General features: G+C 41.5%; 1 protein-coding gene across 11 annotated transcripts in view; it reads left to right on the forward strand.

Annotated features, from left to right (window-relative positions):
* erg (ETS transcription factor ERG) overlaps nucleotides 1–3,399 on the forward strand; it is a 301,661-nt gene extending 298,262 nt beyond the window's left edge. For all 11 annotated transcript variants that reach the window (XM_072259984.1, XM_072259980.1, XM_072259982.1 and 8 more), the window contains one exon: nucleotides 127–3,399. In XM_072259984.1, the coding sequence (XP_072116085.1) occupies nucleotides 127–647 (521 nt within the window). In that variant the 3' untranslated portion in view covers nucleotides 648–3,399. The remainder of the gene's footprint in view (nucleotides 1–126) is intronic.
* The last annotated feature ends 15,465 nt before the right edge of the window (nucleotides 3,400–18,864 follow it).

The following is an 18,864-nucleotide window of genomic DNA, read 5'->3' on the forward strand; positions in this document are numbered from 1 at the left end:
CTTTCCCAGCTTCTGTCTTATAGATCTTGAACTTATCCCCTCCCTCTTAATAACAGTGAAATCTTTGCGGCATTGAAGTTTCCTCAGTAATGACTTGGCCTAATACCATTCTTTGCTCTATTTCAGGAAGCGGTCAAATTCAGCTGTGGCAGTTCTTGCTGGAGCTTCTATCGGATAGCTCCAATGCCAACTGCATTACCTGGGAAGGGACCAACGGAGAGTTCAAGATGACTGACCCAGATGAAGTTGCAAGACGTTGGGGAGAGAGGAAGAGCAAGCCCAACATGAACTACGACAAGCTGAGCAGGGCCTTGCGTTATTACTATGACAAGAACATCATGACCAAAGTCCATGGCAAGCGCTATGCTTATAAGTTTGACTTCCATGGGATTGCACAAGCCTTGCAACCCCACCCACCTGAGTCTTCTGTGTACAAGTATCCAACAGATATTTCATACATGAGCTCCTATCATGCACATCAGCCAAAGATGAATTTTGTGGCTCCCCATCCTCCAGCTCTACCTGTGACATCATCTAGTTTCTTTGCAGCTCCAGGTCCATACTGGAATTCTCCCACTGGAAGTATCTACCCAAACGCCAGACATCCTGCCACCCATATGCCACCTCATCTTGGCACATACTATTGAACAACGCTCATACTTTCGATTAAGACTTGGGTTACTGCTCTGGGAATGCAACACTGTGTTACTAACTATGGACTTTTTTTAATTGGAGAAATAAAACCAAAGTTTAGACTCTAACTATACACAAATACTGAAGATAAGTCTCGAATACTGGAAGAGATAAGACCGTGTGTTGACTAATTAGAAGCAAACTTGATACATGTCTGTGGAAGTTTGGAGTTAAGTTACTGAAAGAGCAGTATTTTATAAAGAGCACGTGCTATAAGACAAAGAATTAAGGATCAGGTACCTGGTCGCTGTTGACAATCAGGAAGAAATAAGTGTTACATGGAATGCGATATTGAGAGTAAGGAATTTGAGAAGCAAAGATCAACACACAGCAAAAGAAAACCAATGTTAAAATTATATAAATGTAGGATCTACCGACGAGAGACTTGACATGTAACTTCTTGGATGTTCCTCAGTAGTTAAACTCTTGCTTTCTGAAATGAAGTATTTATACCTTCTGAAATTTATTTGTTAACAGGATTTATCATTCTAAATATATTAAAAACAAAATTTGTTGGAAGATACCTCCAAAATTTGGGAGGGTGTTGGACAATACTGCAATGATTTGGTACAATGATTTCTTACTTTGCATGGTTTGAGCCAAACATTTGGAAATGAGTACGTGCAGAAGGCTACGTGATGGATCGGTAATTATGCAAGAGCAATGAAGTAGGAGAACATTTAGGAAGGAAGGAATGAACTGGTGTGTGTTTTCTTTTGCAAGCGGACATGCAAAATCAAGAAAATATCAATTGGATGTAAAGAGATTCTCCAAAGAAGTCACCAAAAACAGATAAATTTTCATAATCATAATTAATGAAGGGAAATACAGAAGGAGAAGACAAAACAGAAATCTAAAGCCAAAACACTTCATCATACAATGAATTAAAAAAAAACATCTCTAAGAATTGGAAAACTGGGATTATCTGGAATTATAACGTTATGAAAAAAATCGGGATCTTGTGAATGTGCTTGATGTAAAATTGATCAAGACCTGAAACTTGGGGTTTTAACATTTTTATACCAGCACATTTGGGGCTGGGAGGAGCCCACAGTCAAACCTGAGGAGATTTCAATGCATTTTTTTTAAACCTAGGCGGTCGCCAGATGTGAAGAGTCGCGAACGCTGTGCGTTTGTAAGAAATAAGTATTCAAATCAAGGTTATTTGCATTTTATATTGTAAACTTATTATGTAACTTATGCATTTATATATTCCTTTGTTTTCTGACACTACGAGTTGACCTCGGCCAACCATGGACACCAAAATATAAAAAAAAACAAAAACAGAAAAAAAAAGAAAAAGTAAAAAAGATGACGCGCGATTAAATGTTACAGCCTTGATTTATAACTCTTTTTAATGAAATATGCTTTATGTTTACATATGAAACTCTTAGCACATAGGATGCAAATTATATATGTATTAAAGTAAGCCTGGCTTTCATTTCAGAGTTTGTTTTCCCATGGTAACTTATACCTCAAGCTTATGACAACATTTTTTGTGTGGTCATGTAAGGTGGGTGGGAGGGGTGGGAGAATGGTTGGTGCATTGGTCAACGAAAGGAATGAAAACCCTAACTACATGTAGGTAACTTTTGATATCTAATAGGTGGATCTAATCACCTTAAAAGATGGGGCATTGTTACAAAAGCTAATTAATTAAAATAATCATGTAATTGTTTTTCAATAAAAGTAATTTTATTGATACTGTGCCAAAAAAAAAACAGATATTTGAAGTATTCTCATTTTAAGAGAACATTGACTGTACACCTTCTGTGATATGGCTAAAATAACAGTCTGGACCAAGTGTAATTAGTAATTGTGGAGTCATCCAGTAGTGGCAAATAAAAGTACAGCTTGCTCTTGTGGGTCAAAAGAAGTGGATGGGTTAAGAAGATCTCTGCAGCTGAGTCCTTGGAGCCAAAATCCTTCTTAGCTGAAATAAATAATACATGCACAAATGTAAAACAGCAGAGTTGTACATTAAATGTAGTTCCTTGCTGCATTTGGGCCATGTCATCCAGAGCATCAAGCCATCTGAACTCTAGGTTGAAGCAGTGTGTGATTGCTTTCTCAGGGATCACTCTCTGCTTTGGAGTCCAGTCAGTTACTGACTTCCACTGCGGCGTGCATTTGCACTGTGACAGTGGCATGGGTGTAATACAAGAATATTCCATGCTGTAGCAATAACGTATATGTACCCTTATTTTTTCTTCAATTCCCGAGATAATTTTACTTAAGAACAACATGCAACATGTACATGTACACGTACAACAATACTGATCTGATCAGGGAATGTGATATTTGCAGAGTGATGTTTAAGTTTCTAAAATCTTATATTTTTCTAAGAATGCATTTGGACTCAGCCAGGGAGCTCACCTCCCAAAATTCCTTCAAAAAAAAACTAGAGGAAGAATGGGAGGGCTATGAAATGTTTGCGTCATTGAGGAAGATAGAAAAAGTAATCTGCATAGGAATTTCTTTTTGCATGGACAGAAGCTAAGGTGATAACCAGCTGCCTTGGGGCTGCCAGACTTTGTTGAAAACTGAGTTGGAAAAAGTACTTTTAAAGTCTGTCTACTTTTGTTCCCAAAACAAAATCTGTAATGTACATGATATAGTGAAGATTAAATTTTGAAGGTGCATATCCTGGCTTTAAATAAAATAAACGGTTACACAGCACAATATGTGCAGTATCACAGTCTGTCTGTTATTACATTTCATTTTTCTAACAGTTACATAAGCACTATTTACTCACTCGCATTAGAAAATATTCAAATTGCCTGCCATCTATCTTTCATTATGCGATAAGAAAACAAGCCATTTGGTCCAACCAGATGAGCCCAGGTTACCTCAGACTAACCCAGTGTCATATTAAATTCCACTAAAAGGCATCCATTAGTCTTGCAAGACCATGGATCTGCGCCTGGAAAGTCTTCACTCTCCAGGGCGCAGGCCTGGGCAAGGTTGTATGGAAGACCAGCAGTTGCCCATGCTGCAAGTCTCCCCTCTCCACGACACCAATGTTGTCCAAGGGAAGGGCATTAGGACCCATACAGCTTGGCACCGGTGTCGTCGCAGAGCAATGTGTGATTAAGTGCCTTGCTCAAGGACACAACATGTTCCCTCGGCTGGGGCTCGGACTCACGACCTTCAGGTCGCTAGTCCAATGCCTTAACCACTTGGCCACGTGCTCGCACACTCCACTAAAAGGCCTCTAAGCTATTTGCCTCAATTATTTCAAGTGCTAGCAAATTCTGACTAACCTCTGGGTGACTGAATTTAAAGGCACTGTCATAAAATCAAGTAGACCTGAAAATACTTCATTTTATGAGTTTAAATGGCCTTCAGATCAGATGAAGGGCAGTGGAGGGGAGAGGGGGTGTCGATAATATTGAAGTGGAATTTAATGATGGATTAGAAACGTGTTAACCTGCTGTGGGTTAACATATGCCTGGGCTGCACTTTCATCTGGTTTAATTTCAGCCAGAATCTCAGAAGGAGATGAACTACGGGTGTGTATTCCAGGAGAACGTCAGTACTTGCAGGGTGTGCAAAGATGGACACCGAAGAGAACCGGCTGGAAAATAGGCAGATGTGTGAGAAAAACGGACAGAATACAGGCACGTGGAAACTGTCCTCATCTCCACACAGATGTCGGTGACTGAAATAAAAACTGCTAGGTTATTTTAGTCAGGATCAGGTATTGGAATTAGTTCATTAGGAATTGGTAAACCAAATCTAGTATACAAATATAATTGTTCTTGTAAAACAGGGGAACAAAGGCGAATTCTTTGGAGTACATAGACTTTCAGAATAGTTTGGAAATGTTCTCACATGGTGCACTGTTCATATGTTTGATACAACTGTAATCTTTCCGAGAAAATATTTAGTAAAGGAAATCATGGACATGCAACATGATTAATGAAAGCTGTGGTTTTCTCTTCGTTTCCTCCATCTGTATAATGCACTATCATACACAAGCACCTGGAAATGCTTGGGGTGGTGCTGGAGGCAAATACAATCGAGGCGCCTTAGGTGGGCACATGACTGTGCAGGGAATTGAGAAATATCAATACTGTGTAGGCAGAGGGATTCATTTTGTTAGGCATTTAATTACTAGTTTAATTAGGTCAGTACAACATCGTACCAACGTTCCTGTGCTGCACTGTTCTGTGTCCTATGATTTATGGTCTAAGCCTGAGATTCTTGTCCATAGATGGACCACGGGCACAGTGAACCATATATGCTGAATTAAGTATTCATTGTACATAAGGACAACAGTCATAATTAGATGGAGGCCTTTCTGAGTAGATCCCAATGCTTCAAGCCCATTGCTGGGAAAGTCAGTCTCTTTTATCCCTGGATTGTAGGAGAATGAAGGAAGGTTTGATAGAGGTATACAAAATAATAAGAGGTATAGAAAGGGTAAATGTAAGCAGGCTTTACTGGATAAGGACAAGGGTGGGAGAGATTTGGAAGGCTATGGTCCAGGTGTGGGTCAGTGGGACTGAGCAGAATAACAGTTTTTTAAGGACTAGATGGGCCAAAGGTCCTGTTTCTGTGTTGCAGTGCTCAATTTCTCTATGAGTATACTGTATCAGGACTCAGAATGTAGAGAGGAGATGGGGAAGAGGATGAGGCAAGTTGAAACAGATTGGACACATAAGAGACTATGGATGTTAGAACCTGGAATAAAAGAAATGAGTGGCTACAAAAACTCAGTGAATCAGACAGATTCTATGGAGTGAGATAGACAGTGTTTCGGGTTCAGATGAAGGGTTTTGACCTGAAGTATCAACTGCCCATTTTCCTCCTCAGTTGCTGCCTAGCCTGTTGAGTTCTTCTGGCCACTTGTTTGTGCTCTTAAAGCAGACTATTATTCTAGATACAGAAATCTAGAATTCTTCTCGTTGGGCCTCCCTGTGGCAGTAGAAGATGTCACAGACAGACAGGTCTGAAAGGGACTGAGACTCAGAATTAAAGGAGACAGCACAAGTTCTCTACGAAGGGCTCACCCAATCTGCATTCCGCTTAGGGGAGGAAATCCCTGTGGTAGCTGAGTTTCAGATTCCAGCAGCTTCAATCTGATCAGTTTTTCAAATAAATACAGTGCTGAAATATCTAAATATAGTGATCCTCACCTGGAATTCTCACCAAAACCAACACACTTATGGCGCAACCTGCAAACCATGATATGCTCCTGGAATAATTTGCACGTACCAACATGCTGCAGAATATTCTTGACACACTCATGGACGTCTTTAAGATATGGGAGGAAAGCCGAGCACCCATAGGAAATTTATAGGGTCATCTGTAAATTACATTGATTTATTTATTTAGAGATAGAGTGGGAACAGGCCCTTTGGTCCCTTTGAGCCACACCCTCCCAGCAATCTCCGGCAATCCCAGTTTAAGCCAAACCCAATCATGGGACAATTTACAATGACCAATTAATTTACCCCTGTAGGTTTCCAGACTGTGGGAGGAAACCAGAGCACCCAGGGGAAACCCACACATTCCACGGGGAGAATGTATGAACTCCTTACAGACGATGCCAAACTGCGACACCGCCAGCTGTGAAAGTGTCATGCTAATTACTATGCCACCATGACATTTATTGAAGTCAATGCAAAATCTAGAGATGTTTGAGGTTAGCCACAATGGAGAAGCTTGGGCAAGAATGGTCCTTGACACAGACAATACTTCTGACTTCACACAATAATATTTTACCGATCAGAGCTTGTATGGAAAAGTTACATAAAGACAGAGTGAAGGTGGCAAGAAAAAGCTCCCTTTCCTGCTTACCCTTTGGTCATTGAATGAAGCGGTCTGCCTGATTGCAATGGCTAAAGAACAAAAGAAAATCTTCCTCCAAATCTACTCCTTAAAATGCAGGCATTGAGTCTGGAGGACAGCAGTGGAGTTGTATCGACCCTGGGGAAATGGTTGTACATTGTACACTTTCCCTCCTAATCAGTACATCAGTTTTTTGATTGGAATCTGAATGTGATTCTTTGCCTCTGCTGATCACAGCCACGGTGTCCTAGGTAGTGAAAAGGTCACACAGGGATAACAGCACAGAAACATGGGAAATGTGGCAGATGATTTCAGCAAACAAAGCCCCCCAAAAGCAGCAATAATGATCTGGTATAATAGTGCTCTGGATATACAAATGTAAGTCATCGCTCCATCTTTGTCGGAGAATGGAGGTGGACAATTTAATTGCTCTATCATTTAGTCTAATTAGTACAGAGCCTTGACCTGACAATGTGCATAAGGACAGAATAAGTGCAGACATAGGCCATCTTGCCCTTCAGGTCTGCTCCACCATTTGTAAAGCTCATGACTGAACTTCTATTTCAGAGACATTTTCCAGCAGCAACTTCATATCATTTATTACGAAGGTTCCCTTTAATATCAGAGAATGTATGCAGCATACAACCTGAAATTCTTACTCTTCATGGATATCCACGAAACAGAAGAAAACCTAAAAGAATGAATGACAGAAAAATGCTGGAAACCCAAAGCCCCCCTTCCCCCTCTCACATATAAGCAGCAGCAAAGCATCAACCCTCCACCACCCACCACTCGTTCCAGCAGAAAGCATCAGCACCCCCGCCACCCACCATGCAAGCAAAAGCAAAGCCCAACAAAAGACTTTGAACTAGAGTCCATCAAAAGCCATTGTTTATCCCAATAGTTCAACATAGCACAGGCTCTCTCTCCTTAAAGAGGGTGAGAGAGATATCATTCCTTCCATGATGAGAGGGGAGGTCAACAGCTTGCTGTTTCGATGTTACTGTCTGCAGCATCACTTTACCTCAAGTTCCTCCAACTCAAGAATCAGCAGCAAACTCTCTCTCACCATCGAGAGAGAGAGAGAGAGAGAGCGCAAGAGCAATGGCTCGACTGCAAAGGCCTCCAACAGCCACACCTGCTGTCTCAATGTTCTGATCTCCTGCAACGTTTCAGTCACTAGCAAGGAATCGGGTCACCTGCAGGGCCGCACAAGCCACACCCCGAAGGTGAATGTCTTCCAGCCGCTCCTGGAGATATCAAAAATGCCAAGCCGCTCGACAAGCTCCAAGAGCGGGAACCTACTGCCATGAAGAACTGGAGTTTAAGTGCAACTGTAGGTCATGGACTCTGACAGACCCCAGCCACCTTGGTATGGAAAGAAGAGTCATTAGAGGAAGAATTCGCAGATCAGCTCGAAGAAGTCCCCGTCTGGTGCCATCTTAAGCTCTGCCCCCTACTATCTGAAAGGTCTTTTAAGAGACTCTTAGATAGGTACATGGAGCTCAGAAAAATAGAGGGCCATGCGGGTAGGGAAATTCTAGGCAGTTTCTAGAGTAGGTTCTAGAAACTCAGATTTCTAAGTTCCTATGTTTCTATCATTAATGTTAAGAAGCTAATCAAGTTCTGTCTTCAATGAGCACAATAAATGACCTTCCGCAAAATCAGGATCAGAATCAGAATTCCAAAGATTCACAACATTTTCATGAAGAAAGTTCTTCTCATCTCACCCTGAGCTGGATCATCCATGGTTAAATTTTTTCAACACAAGAGATTCTGCAGATGCTGGAAATCCAGAGAAACACTCACAAAATGCTGGAGGAACTCAGCAGGACAGATGGCATCAACAGAAAAGAAAAATCTGTTGACACTTCAGGCTGAGACCCTTCAACTGATGAAGGGCCTCAGCTCGAAACATCAGCCGTTTATTCCATTCTATAGATACTACCTGACCTGCTGAGTTCCTCCAGAATTTTGTGAGTGTTTCTCTGAAATTTTGTCTCTTGGATGGCCAAGCGAGGGCAAGAAACACCCCTACATCCAGCCTATCAAACCAGATCTGAACGTTCAACGAGATTGCCTTTCATTTCTCTAAAGAATAAACTTCACCTTTTCTTATACTTTCTTCATGTGGCAAACTTGCCACATGGAAAACGTTTAGTGAATCTTCAGTTCCGCTCACACAAGTACATTTTGTTTCAGAGAAGGAAGCCAAAAATGTACCAATACTCCAACTGTGGTATCATTAAGGCCTCAAAAATTGTAATGAGATGTCCTTACTTTTTAATTTTAATTTCACTTGGAGTAAATGTTAACATAACATTTGCTCTTCTAGTTTAAGATGGCACTGCTGAAGTTCAGCAACTACTTGTTGGTGGGCAATAAAACAAATACTTTGCTATTTACGTTTTTTCTGGTAAACGATTACTGCAAACAGTGACACTGACCGAATCAAATCATTGGAGCCTGATCCTGAGGGCGTATCGAATTGGCAAAGAATGAGAAACAACCAGAGGTTTGGACGATTTAAGTGCTAGGCCAGACTGAAATGGTCAAGGTGTTGGGGTCAGAGGTGAGGTGTTGCTCATCTCGGTGATGGACTGAGGCTATGGCCTGAAATGAGTAAACTTCTGGATCGGCTGCAGTGATGCCTAGCTTTGTGAGCATCAGTTCTGAATGCTGTTCACTTGCTTTTATTGCTTGCACGATTTGCTTTTCTCTCGCTCTCTCTCTGCACACTAGTCGTATGACGACCTTTTTTTCTATTGGGTTTCTGTGTTTTGTGGCTGCCTGTAAGGAGATGAATCTCAAGGTTGTGTAAACTATACTTTGAACTTTTGAACTTTTCTCACTTGTCAACCTGTTGCATCTATATATTTCCCTTCAGTGACCTGTGTACGAGCACAAGTAATCCCTCTTACAGCATAATTAATAATTTCTCGCTATTTAATAAATATTAGCATTTACTATTATGTGAACCAAAGTGGATGCTCTTCCATTTTTCCACATTATATTACATCTGCCATTTCACAATCAATCACTCAGCTTATTACTATCCTCAGAAGCCACGTTGCAATCCTCTTCCATCTTCACAGTCCCACCTCATTTAATATTCCCAGCAAACTTTCAGCTATGGCATTTGGCATTCAGCCAAGTCATTGGTGTAGATTGTGAACAACTGGGGCCCAAGCACTGATTCTCCGTTTGTCACAGACTGCTGATCTGAGAATGATCCATTCATCGCTTTCTGTCTGATAACCAACCCTCGATTCATGTCAGCACATTATTATCCACAATCACTTGCACTCTTACCTTGTTGACCAGCCTCTTCGTCAAAAGAGTTTGGAAGATTCAAATAGCTGGCACTTACTGGCCCTCTTCATTAAGATTTGGTATGTCACCAGTCCAGCAAATTGCTATCGGTGTATTGTGGTGAGCATTCTGATTGGTTGCATCACTGCCTGCACTGAAGACCACTATGCACAGGTTTGAAAAAAGCTGCAGACTCAGATTTTCTTTGTAGACTCGGCCACAAGCCTGCCCATCATCAAGGATATCGTCAACAGGTGGGGGTGGGGCCTCAAGATGGTTGTGTCCACCATTAAAGACCATCACTATAATGACCATACCTTTTTCTTGAGTTACAAAATACATGTGGACTAAGATGTTAACTGTCCTGTGCTATCGCCAGTGGGATCATCACTTGATCTGCCACCTGTCTTCAGGAGTTTCAGCCCGCTTATGATCAAGACTCTCTCGAGGTGGTGGGTCAGCAGTGCTAAAGCACCACCTCCCACTGGTGAGCTTAAAAACTTGGCATCTGCCTCTATCAGAGTTGTTGGTCACTTCCATCCAACAGATAGTCTGCTCTTCAGGTGTCTATGCAACTACTGAAGAGTTTGCAAGATATGTATACACTGTCTGACTATCTGGTAGTGCATCAGGAAGGAGGTACAGGAGCATAAGGATGCACACTTAATGCTTTAGGACCAGCTTCTTCCCCTCAGCCATCAGATTTCTGAATGGTCCACCTACACTACCTCACTATCTTGCGTACTATTTTCCGTACTGTTTATTTATTTATTTATTTTTATATTTCTTATTGTAACCTACGTTAATTTTTAAGTCTTGCACAGTACTGCTGTGGCAAAACAACACATTTCACAACATATGTCAAAAATAATGAAGCTGATTCTGATCCTCAAAGAATCTCAGCAGACTAATTAAAAATGAGTTGCCTTTCATAAGTCCATATTGGCTCTGCTCAATCCTGTTACTGTTTTCAATGTTTTTCACTGTAATAGCATTAAACACTCTTGCAGCTTCCCTCACTCGGGCGAACAGATCAGTTGTTCCTATTTTCTCTCTTTCTAAAACAATGGGGTCAAATTTGCTGAACTCCAGTTGACAATAACAATCCCAGAATGCACAGACTTTGCAAGTGATACACACAACTCCCATATCTCTGAAGTCACCGCCTTTAACGCTATGAGCTGTATATTACTGCAGCTCTCATGTTCAACATCTTCTCTAGTACTATTTTTGTCTAATTTATTTAGTTATCTGTATTCATACTATTTTATAGTTATACATCAATACATAAAAATGTATATTTTGGATAATAAATATCAATGGAATATTACTTAGTCTATTCAGTTCTATCAATTCTTCAAACTTAATTGCATTAAGTTAACTGCTACACTACCATACTGCCTACCTCTTTTCTAACTTGGCCTTCCCACTTTATTTCTCTTTTTCTAGAATTTACTTTGAATCTGAATTGACTTTATTTCTTATATCCTTCACATACATGAGGGGTAAAAATCTTTATGTTATGTCTCCATCTAAATGTGCAATGTGCAATCATGGTAATTTATAATAATTTATAATAAATAGAACAGTCAATGTAACACTCAAATCAGCATGTGCTAATCAGTCTGATGGCCTGGTGGAAGAAGCTGTCCAGGAGCCTGCTGGTCCTGGCTTTTATGCTGTGGTACCGTTTCCCGGCTGGTAGCAGCTGGAATAGATTGTGGTTGACGTGACCCGGGTCCCAATGATCTTACGGGCCCTTTTCTCACACTTGTCTTTGTAAATGTCCTGAGTCATGGGAAGTTCACAACTACAGATGCACTGGGCTCTCTACAGAATCCTGCAACTAAGGGAGGTACAGTTGTCATACCAGTTGTCATTCAGTCAGTCAGGATGCTCTCAATAGTGCCCCACTAGAAAGTTCTTAGGATTTGGGGGCCCATACCAAATTTCTTCAACCGTCTGAGGTGAAAGAGGTGCTGTTGTGCCTTTTTCACCACACAGCTGGTGCGTACAGACCATGTGAGGTCCTCGGTGATGTGGATGCCGAGGAACTTGAAGCTGTTTACCTTCTCAACCCCAGATCCATTGATGTCAATAGGGGTTAGCCCGTCTCCATTTCTCCTGTAATCCACAACCAGTTCCTTTGTTTTTACGACATTGAGGGAGAGGTTGTTTTCTTGACACCACTGTGTCAGAGAGATGACTCCTTCCCTGTAGGCCACCTCATTATTGTTTGAGATTAGGTCAATCAATGTTGTGTTGTCAGCAAATTTAATTAGCAGATTAGAGCTGTGGGTGGCGACACAGTCATGGATATACAGGGAGTAAAGGAGGGGACTTAGTACACAGCTCTGAGAGGCTCCTGTGTTGTGAGGCAGAGGGGTGGAGGTGAGGGAGCCCACTCTGACCACCTGTTGGTGATCTGACAGGAAGTCCAAATCTGCAATACATCAGGTAGTTTTGTGTGACTAGAATAATTTTGGGTGTCTATTTTGACAAAGGTACCCTACCAATGCCTCTCATAATTTTATAAACTTATGCCATCAAATTTCTGAAAGGACATTTGAACCCGTGAACACTACCTCACTAGTTTTTTTTTCACTCTGCTTATTTAATTTAACTATTTTATTTTGTGTGTGTCTATATATATATAAATATATAAAAATAATTCACAGTTTTCCTTAAAGAAACATATGATAATAAAAAGATTTTTAAAAAAGAAACATATGATACAGAAGCAGAATTAGGCCATTTGTCCCATCATGCCAGACCGGCCATTTCATCAAGGCTGATCCAATTTTCCTTTCAGCCCCAGTCTCCTGACTTCTCCCATACCCCTTCATGTCTTGATCAATCAAGTATCCATCAATCTTAAATATACATAAAGATTCGGCCTCCACAGCTGCCCTGTGGCAGAAAATTCCACAGATTCACCACTCTCTGGCTAAAGAAATTCCTCCTCATCTCCATTCTAAGAGCATGCCCCACTATTCTGAGGATGTATCCTCTGGTCTTTCATGCACCCACCATGGGAAACATCCTTTCCACATCCACCCTATCAAGGTCTTTCACCATTCAATTGGTTTCAATGAGGTCACCCCTCATTATTCTGAATTCTAGTGAATAAAGGCCAAAAGCCATCAAAAGCTCTTCATATGACAAGCCAATCAATCCTGGAATCATTTTTGTGAGTCTCTGCTGAACCCTTCCAGTTTCAGCACATCCTTTCTAGGATAAGGTCACAAAACTGCTCACAATACTCCAGGTGAGGTCTCACCAGTGCTTTATAAAGTCTCAGCATTACATCCTTGCTTTTATATTCTAGTCCTCTTGAAATGAATTCTAACATTGCATTTACGTTCCTCACCACTGACTCAACCTGGAAATTAACCTTAAGGTCCTGTACAAGGGCTCCCAAGTCCCTTTGTGTCTCAGTTTTTTTTAATGTTTTTTCTCCATTTAGCAAATAGTCAATCCTTTGATTTCTACCAAGGTGCATGACCATAAACTTCCCAACGCTGTATTCCATCTCAAAAAATACTGGTGAACGCAGCAGGCCAGGAATCTCTTCTTTCAGTTAGTCCAGACGAAGGGTCTCGGCCTGAAACGTCAACTGTACCTCTTCCTATAGATGCTGCCTGGCCTGTTGCGTTCACCAGCATTTTTTGTGTGTGTTGCTTGAAATTCCAGCATCTGCAGATTTCCTCGTGGTTACTGTATTCCATCTGCCATTTCTTTGCCCATTCTCCTAATCTGTCCTTCTGTAGCCTCTCTACTTCCTCAAAACTACCTGCCCCTCCACCTACCTTCATATCATCTGCAAACTTTGCAACAAAGCCATCAATACCATCATCCAAATCATTGACATACAACATAAAAAGAATTGGTCCCAGCACAGAGCCCTGGGGAACACCACTAGTCACTGGCAGCCAACCAGAAAAGGCTCCCTTCATTCCTACTCTTTGCCTCCTGCCAATCAGCCCATTGCTTTATCTATGCTATAATCTTTCCTGTAATACCATGTGCTCGTAGCTTGTTAAGCAGCCTCATGCGTGGCAGCTGGTTAAAGGCCTTCTGAAAAGCCAAGTACACAACATCAACCCATTCTCCTTTGTCTATCCTGCTTTTTATTTCATCAAAGAATTCCAACACAATTGTCAGACAAGATTTTCCCTAATGAAACTATGCTGACTACGGCCTATTTTATCATGTATCTCCAAGTACCCCAAACCTCATCCTTAATAATCGACTCTAACATCTTCCCAATCACTGAGGTCAGACTAACTGGCCTATAGTTTCCTTTCTTCTGCCTCTTTCTCTTCTTGAAGAGTGAAGTGATAGTTGAAATTTTCTAGTCTTTTGGAACCATTCCAGAATCTAATGACTCTTGAAGGATCATTACTAGTGCCTCCCACAATCTCTTCAGTCACTGCTTTCAGAACCCTGGGGTGTAAACCATCTGGTCCAGGTGAATTATTTACCTACAGTGCCTACAGTTTCCGAAAACAATTCTTCTAGTTATGATAACTTCACACACTTCATGACCCCTGACACCTGGAATTTCCACCAGAATAACCAAAATATTTATTCAGTTCATCTGCCATTTCATTTTCTCCTATTACTACTACTCCAGCATTGTTTTCCAGTGGTCTGATATCCACTCTCGCCTCTTGTTTAAACTTTATTTATCTGAAGAAACTTTTGACATCTTCTTTAACATTATTGGCTAGCTTAATTTCAGATTCCATCTTTACCTTCTTAATGACTTTTTTAGTTGCCAATTGTTGGTTTTTAAATGCTTCCCAATCCTCTAACTTCCCGCTAATGTTTGCTCTATTATATGCCCTCTCTTTAGCTTTTATGTTGGCTTTGACTTCTCTTGTTAGCCATGGTTATGTCCTCCTTCCTTTAGAATATTCTGGAATGTATATATACTGTAGCTTCCAAATTGCTTCCAGAAATTCCAGCCATTCTGCTCTGCCATCATCCCTGTCAGTGTTATTTTCCAATCAATTCTGGCCAACTCCCATCTCATGCATCTGTAATTCCCTTTACCCTATTGTAATACTTACATCTGGCTTTAGCTTCTCCTTCTCGAATTTCATAGAACACAGAACACAGAAATCCACAGCACATCACAGGCCCTTCAGCCCGCAATGTTGTGCCAGCCATGTACCCTAATCTAGAAACTGCCTAGAATTACCCTACCACATAGCCCTCTATTTTTCTAAGATCCATGTACATATCTAAGAGTCTCTTAAAAGGTTCTGCCTCCACCACTGTCGCCAGCAGTGCATTCCATGCTCCCATCACTGTGTGAAAAAATTACCCATGACATCTCTTCTGTATCGACTTCCAAGCACCTTAAAACTATGATCCCTCATGTTAGCTATTTCAGTCCTGGCAAAAAGCCTCTGGATATCCACATGATTAATGCCTCTCATCATCTTTTACACCTCTATCAGGTCACCTCTCATCCTCCTTCACTCCAGGAGAAAAGGCCAAGTTCACTCAACCTATTCTCATAATACACACTCTCCAATCCAGGTAACATCCTTGTAACTCCCCTCTGTGCTCTTTCTATAGATTCCACATCCTTCCTGTAGTGAGCTGATCAGAACTGAGCACAGTACTCCAAGTGGCATCTGACCAAGGTTTTATATAGCTGTAACATTACCTCACTTCTCCTAAACTCAATCCCAGGATTGATGAATGCCAACACACCAGACGCCTTCTTAACAAAACTGTCATCCTGCGCAGCAGCTTTGTGTTTCCTATGGACACAGAACCCAAAGTCTCTCTGATCCTCCACACTGCCAAAAGTCTTGCCTGTGACTAATGGTGTGCCACAGGGCTCAGTGCTGGGTCCTTTGTTATTTGTCATCTATATCAATGATCTGGATGATAATGTGGTAAATTGGATCAGCAAATTTGCTGATGATACAAAGATTGGAGGTGTAGTAGACAGTGAGGATGGTTTTCAGAGCCTGCAGAGGGACTTGGACCAGCTGGTAAAATGGGCTGAAAAATGGCAGATGGAGTTTAATACAGACAAGTGTGAGGTATTGCACGTTGGAAGGACAAACCAAGGTAGAACATACAGGGTTAATGGTAAGGCACTGAGGAGTGCAGTGGAACAGAGGGATCTGGGAATACAGATACAAAATTCCCTAAAAGTAGCATCACAGGTAGATAGGGTTGTAAAGAGAGCTTTTGGTACATTGGCCTTTATTAATCAAAGTATTGAGTATAAGAGCTGGAATGTTATGATGAGGTTGTATAAGGCATTGGTGACGCCGAATCTGGAGTATTGTATTCAGTTTTGGTCACCAAATTACAGGAAGGATATAAATAAGGTTGAAAGAGTGCAGAGAAGGTTTACAAGGATGTTGCCGGGACTTGAGAAACTCAGTTACAGAGAAAGGTTGAATAGGTTATAACTTTATTCCCTGGAGCGTAGAAGAATGAGGGGAGATTTGATAGAGGTATATAAAATTATGATGGGTATAGATAGAGTGAATGCAAGCAGGCTTTTTCCACTGAGGCAAGGGGAGAAATAAACCAGAGGACATGGGTTAAGGGTGAGGGGGGAAAAGTTTAAAGGGAACATTAGGGGGGACTTCTTCACACAGAGAGTGGTGGGAGTATGGAATGAGCTGCCAGACGAGGTGGTAAATGCGGGTTCTTTTTGAACATTTAAGAATAAATTGGACAGATACATGGATGGGAGGTGTATGGAGGGATATGGTCCGTGTGCAGGTCAGTGGGACTAGGCAGAAAATGGTTCGGCACAGCCAAGAAGGGCCAAAAGGCCTGTTTCTGTGCTGTAGTTTCTATGGTTTCTATGGTTTAATTCTGTTTTCAAATTTGACCTATCAAAAAGAACCATTTCACACTTATCTGGGTTGAACTCCATCTGCCACTTTTCAGTCCAGTTCTGCATCCTTTTGCTGTCCCGCTGTAACCTCTGACAACACCTCCAGACTATCCATAGCACCCCCAACCATTGTGTCATCAGCAAACTTACTAACCCACCCTTCTACTTCTTCATCCAGGTCATTTATAAAAATCACAAAGAGAAGGGGTCCCAGAACAGATCCCTGAGGCACACCACTGGTCACCGACCTCCATGCAGAATACAAACCATCTACAACCATCTTTTGCCTTCTGTGGACAAGCCAATTCTTGATCCACAAAGAAAGGTCTCCTTGGATCCCATGCCTCCTTACTTTCTGAATGAACCTTTCATGGGGAATCTTATCAAATGCCTTAATGAAATCCATATACACTACATCCACTTTTCTGCCTTCATCGATGTGTTTTGTTACATCTTCAAAGAACTCACTGCCCTTGACAAAGCCATGCTGACTATCGCTAATCAGATTATGTCTCTCTAAATACTCATAAATCCTGCCCCTCAGGATCTTCTCCAACAATTTGCCCATCACTGAAGTCAGCCTCACTGGTCTATAATTTCCTGGGTTATCTCTTCTCCCCTCCTTGAACAAGGGAACAACATTTGCAGCCCTCCAGTCCTCCAGAACCTCTCCAGTCCCTATTGATGAGGCAAAGATCATCACCAGAGGCTCAGCAATCTCCTCCCTCACTTCCCACAGTAGTCTGTGGTATATCTCATTCGGTCCTGGTGTCTTATCTAACTTAATGCTTTTCAAAATCTCTAGGTCATCCTCTTTCTTAATGTTTATATTCTCAAGCATTTCTTTCTGCTGCAAGTCATCCCCACAATTGCCTAGGTCCTTTTCCCTGGTAAATACTGAAGCAAAACGTTCATTACCTCTGCTGCCTCCTCCGACTCCATGAGCACATTTCCACTATCACACCTGATTGGTCCTATTCTCACATGGTTCATCCTCTTGCTCTTCACATACATATAGAATGCCTTGGGGTTTTCCTTAATCCTGCTCACTAAGGCCTTCTCATGGTCCCTTCTAGCTCTCCTAATTTTATTCTTAAGTTCCTTTCAGCAAACTTGTAATTTTGTAGAATTCTATCAGTACCTAGTTTCTTGAACCTTTCATAAGCTTTTCTTTTCTTCTTAAGTAGATTTTCTACATCCTTTGTGTACCATGATTCTTTAACCCTATCATCCTTTCCCTGCCTCAATGGAACATACCTAGGCAGAACGCCAAGCAAATGTTCCCTGAACACTTGCCACATTTTTGCTGTGCATTTCCCTGAAAACATCTGCTTCTAATTTAAGTTGCCTAATAGTATCATATTTCCCCCACCCCAATTAATTGTTTTCCCAAATTGTCTGCTCCTATTCCTCTCCAGTGCTATGGTACAGGAGATAGAGTTGTGATCACTACTTCCAATATTCTCTCCCTCTGAGAGATCTGATACCTGACCAGGTTCATTTCCCAATACCAGATCAACTACAGCCTCTTGTCTAGTTGGCTTATCTACATATTCTATCAGGAAACCTTCCTGCATACACATAACAAACTCCACCCCATCCAGACCCCTTGCTCTAAGGAGAAGCCAGTCAATATTTGGAAGTTAAAATCTCCCATCACAGCAACCCTATTATTATTGCACCTTTCCAGAATCTGCCTTTCTATCTACTCCTTGATGAACTTGTTACTATTGGAGGAGTCTATAAAAAGCACCCAATAGAGTTATTGCCCCCTTCTTGTTTCTGACTTCCATCCGCACTGACTCAGTATATAACACCTCGATGAGTTCCTCCTTTTCTGCAGCCATGACATTATCCCTGATTAGCAACGCCATGCCCCCAACTCTTTTGCCTCCCTCCCTGTCCTTTTTGAAACATCTAAAGCGTGGCACACTCAGCAATCATTCCTGTCCCTGAGACATCCAAGTCTTTGTTATGGCAACAGCGGTATAGTTCCATGTATTGATCCACGCTCTAAGTTCATTTGCCAGGGTGAATTCAGTCATATTATGATAATTTGCTCCTCAGGGTTCTTTTTTACCTTAAGCTCTCTAATCAATTCTGGTTCATTGCACAACACCCGGTCCAGAATAGCTGATCCCCTAGTGGGCTCAACCGTGAGCTGCTCTAAAAAGCCATCTCGA

Source organism: Mobula birostris, chromosome 6, assembly GCF_030028105.1.
Source record: "Mobula birostris isolate sMobBir1 chromosome 6, sMobBir1.hap1, whole genome shotgun sequence".
NCBI classification, from domain to species: Eukaryota; Metazoa; Chordata; class Chondrichthyes; order Myliobatiformes; family Myliobatidae; genus Mobula; species Mobula birostris.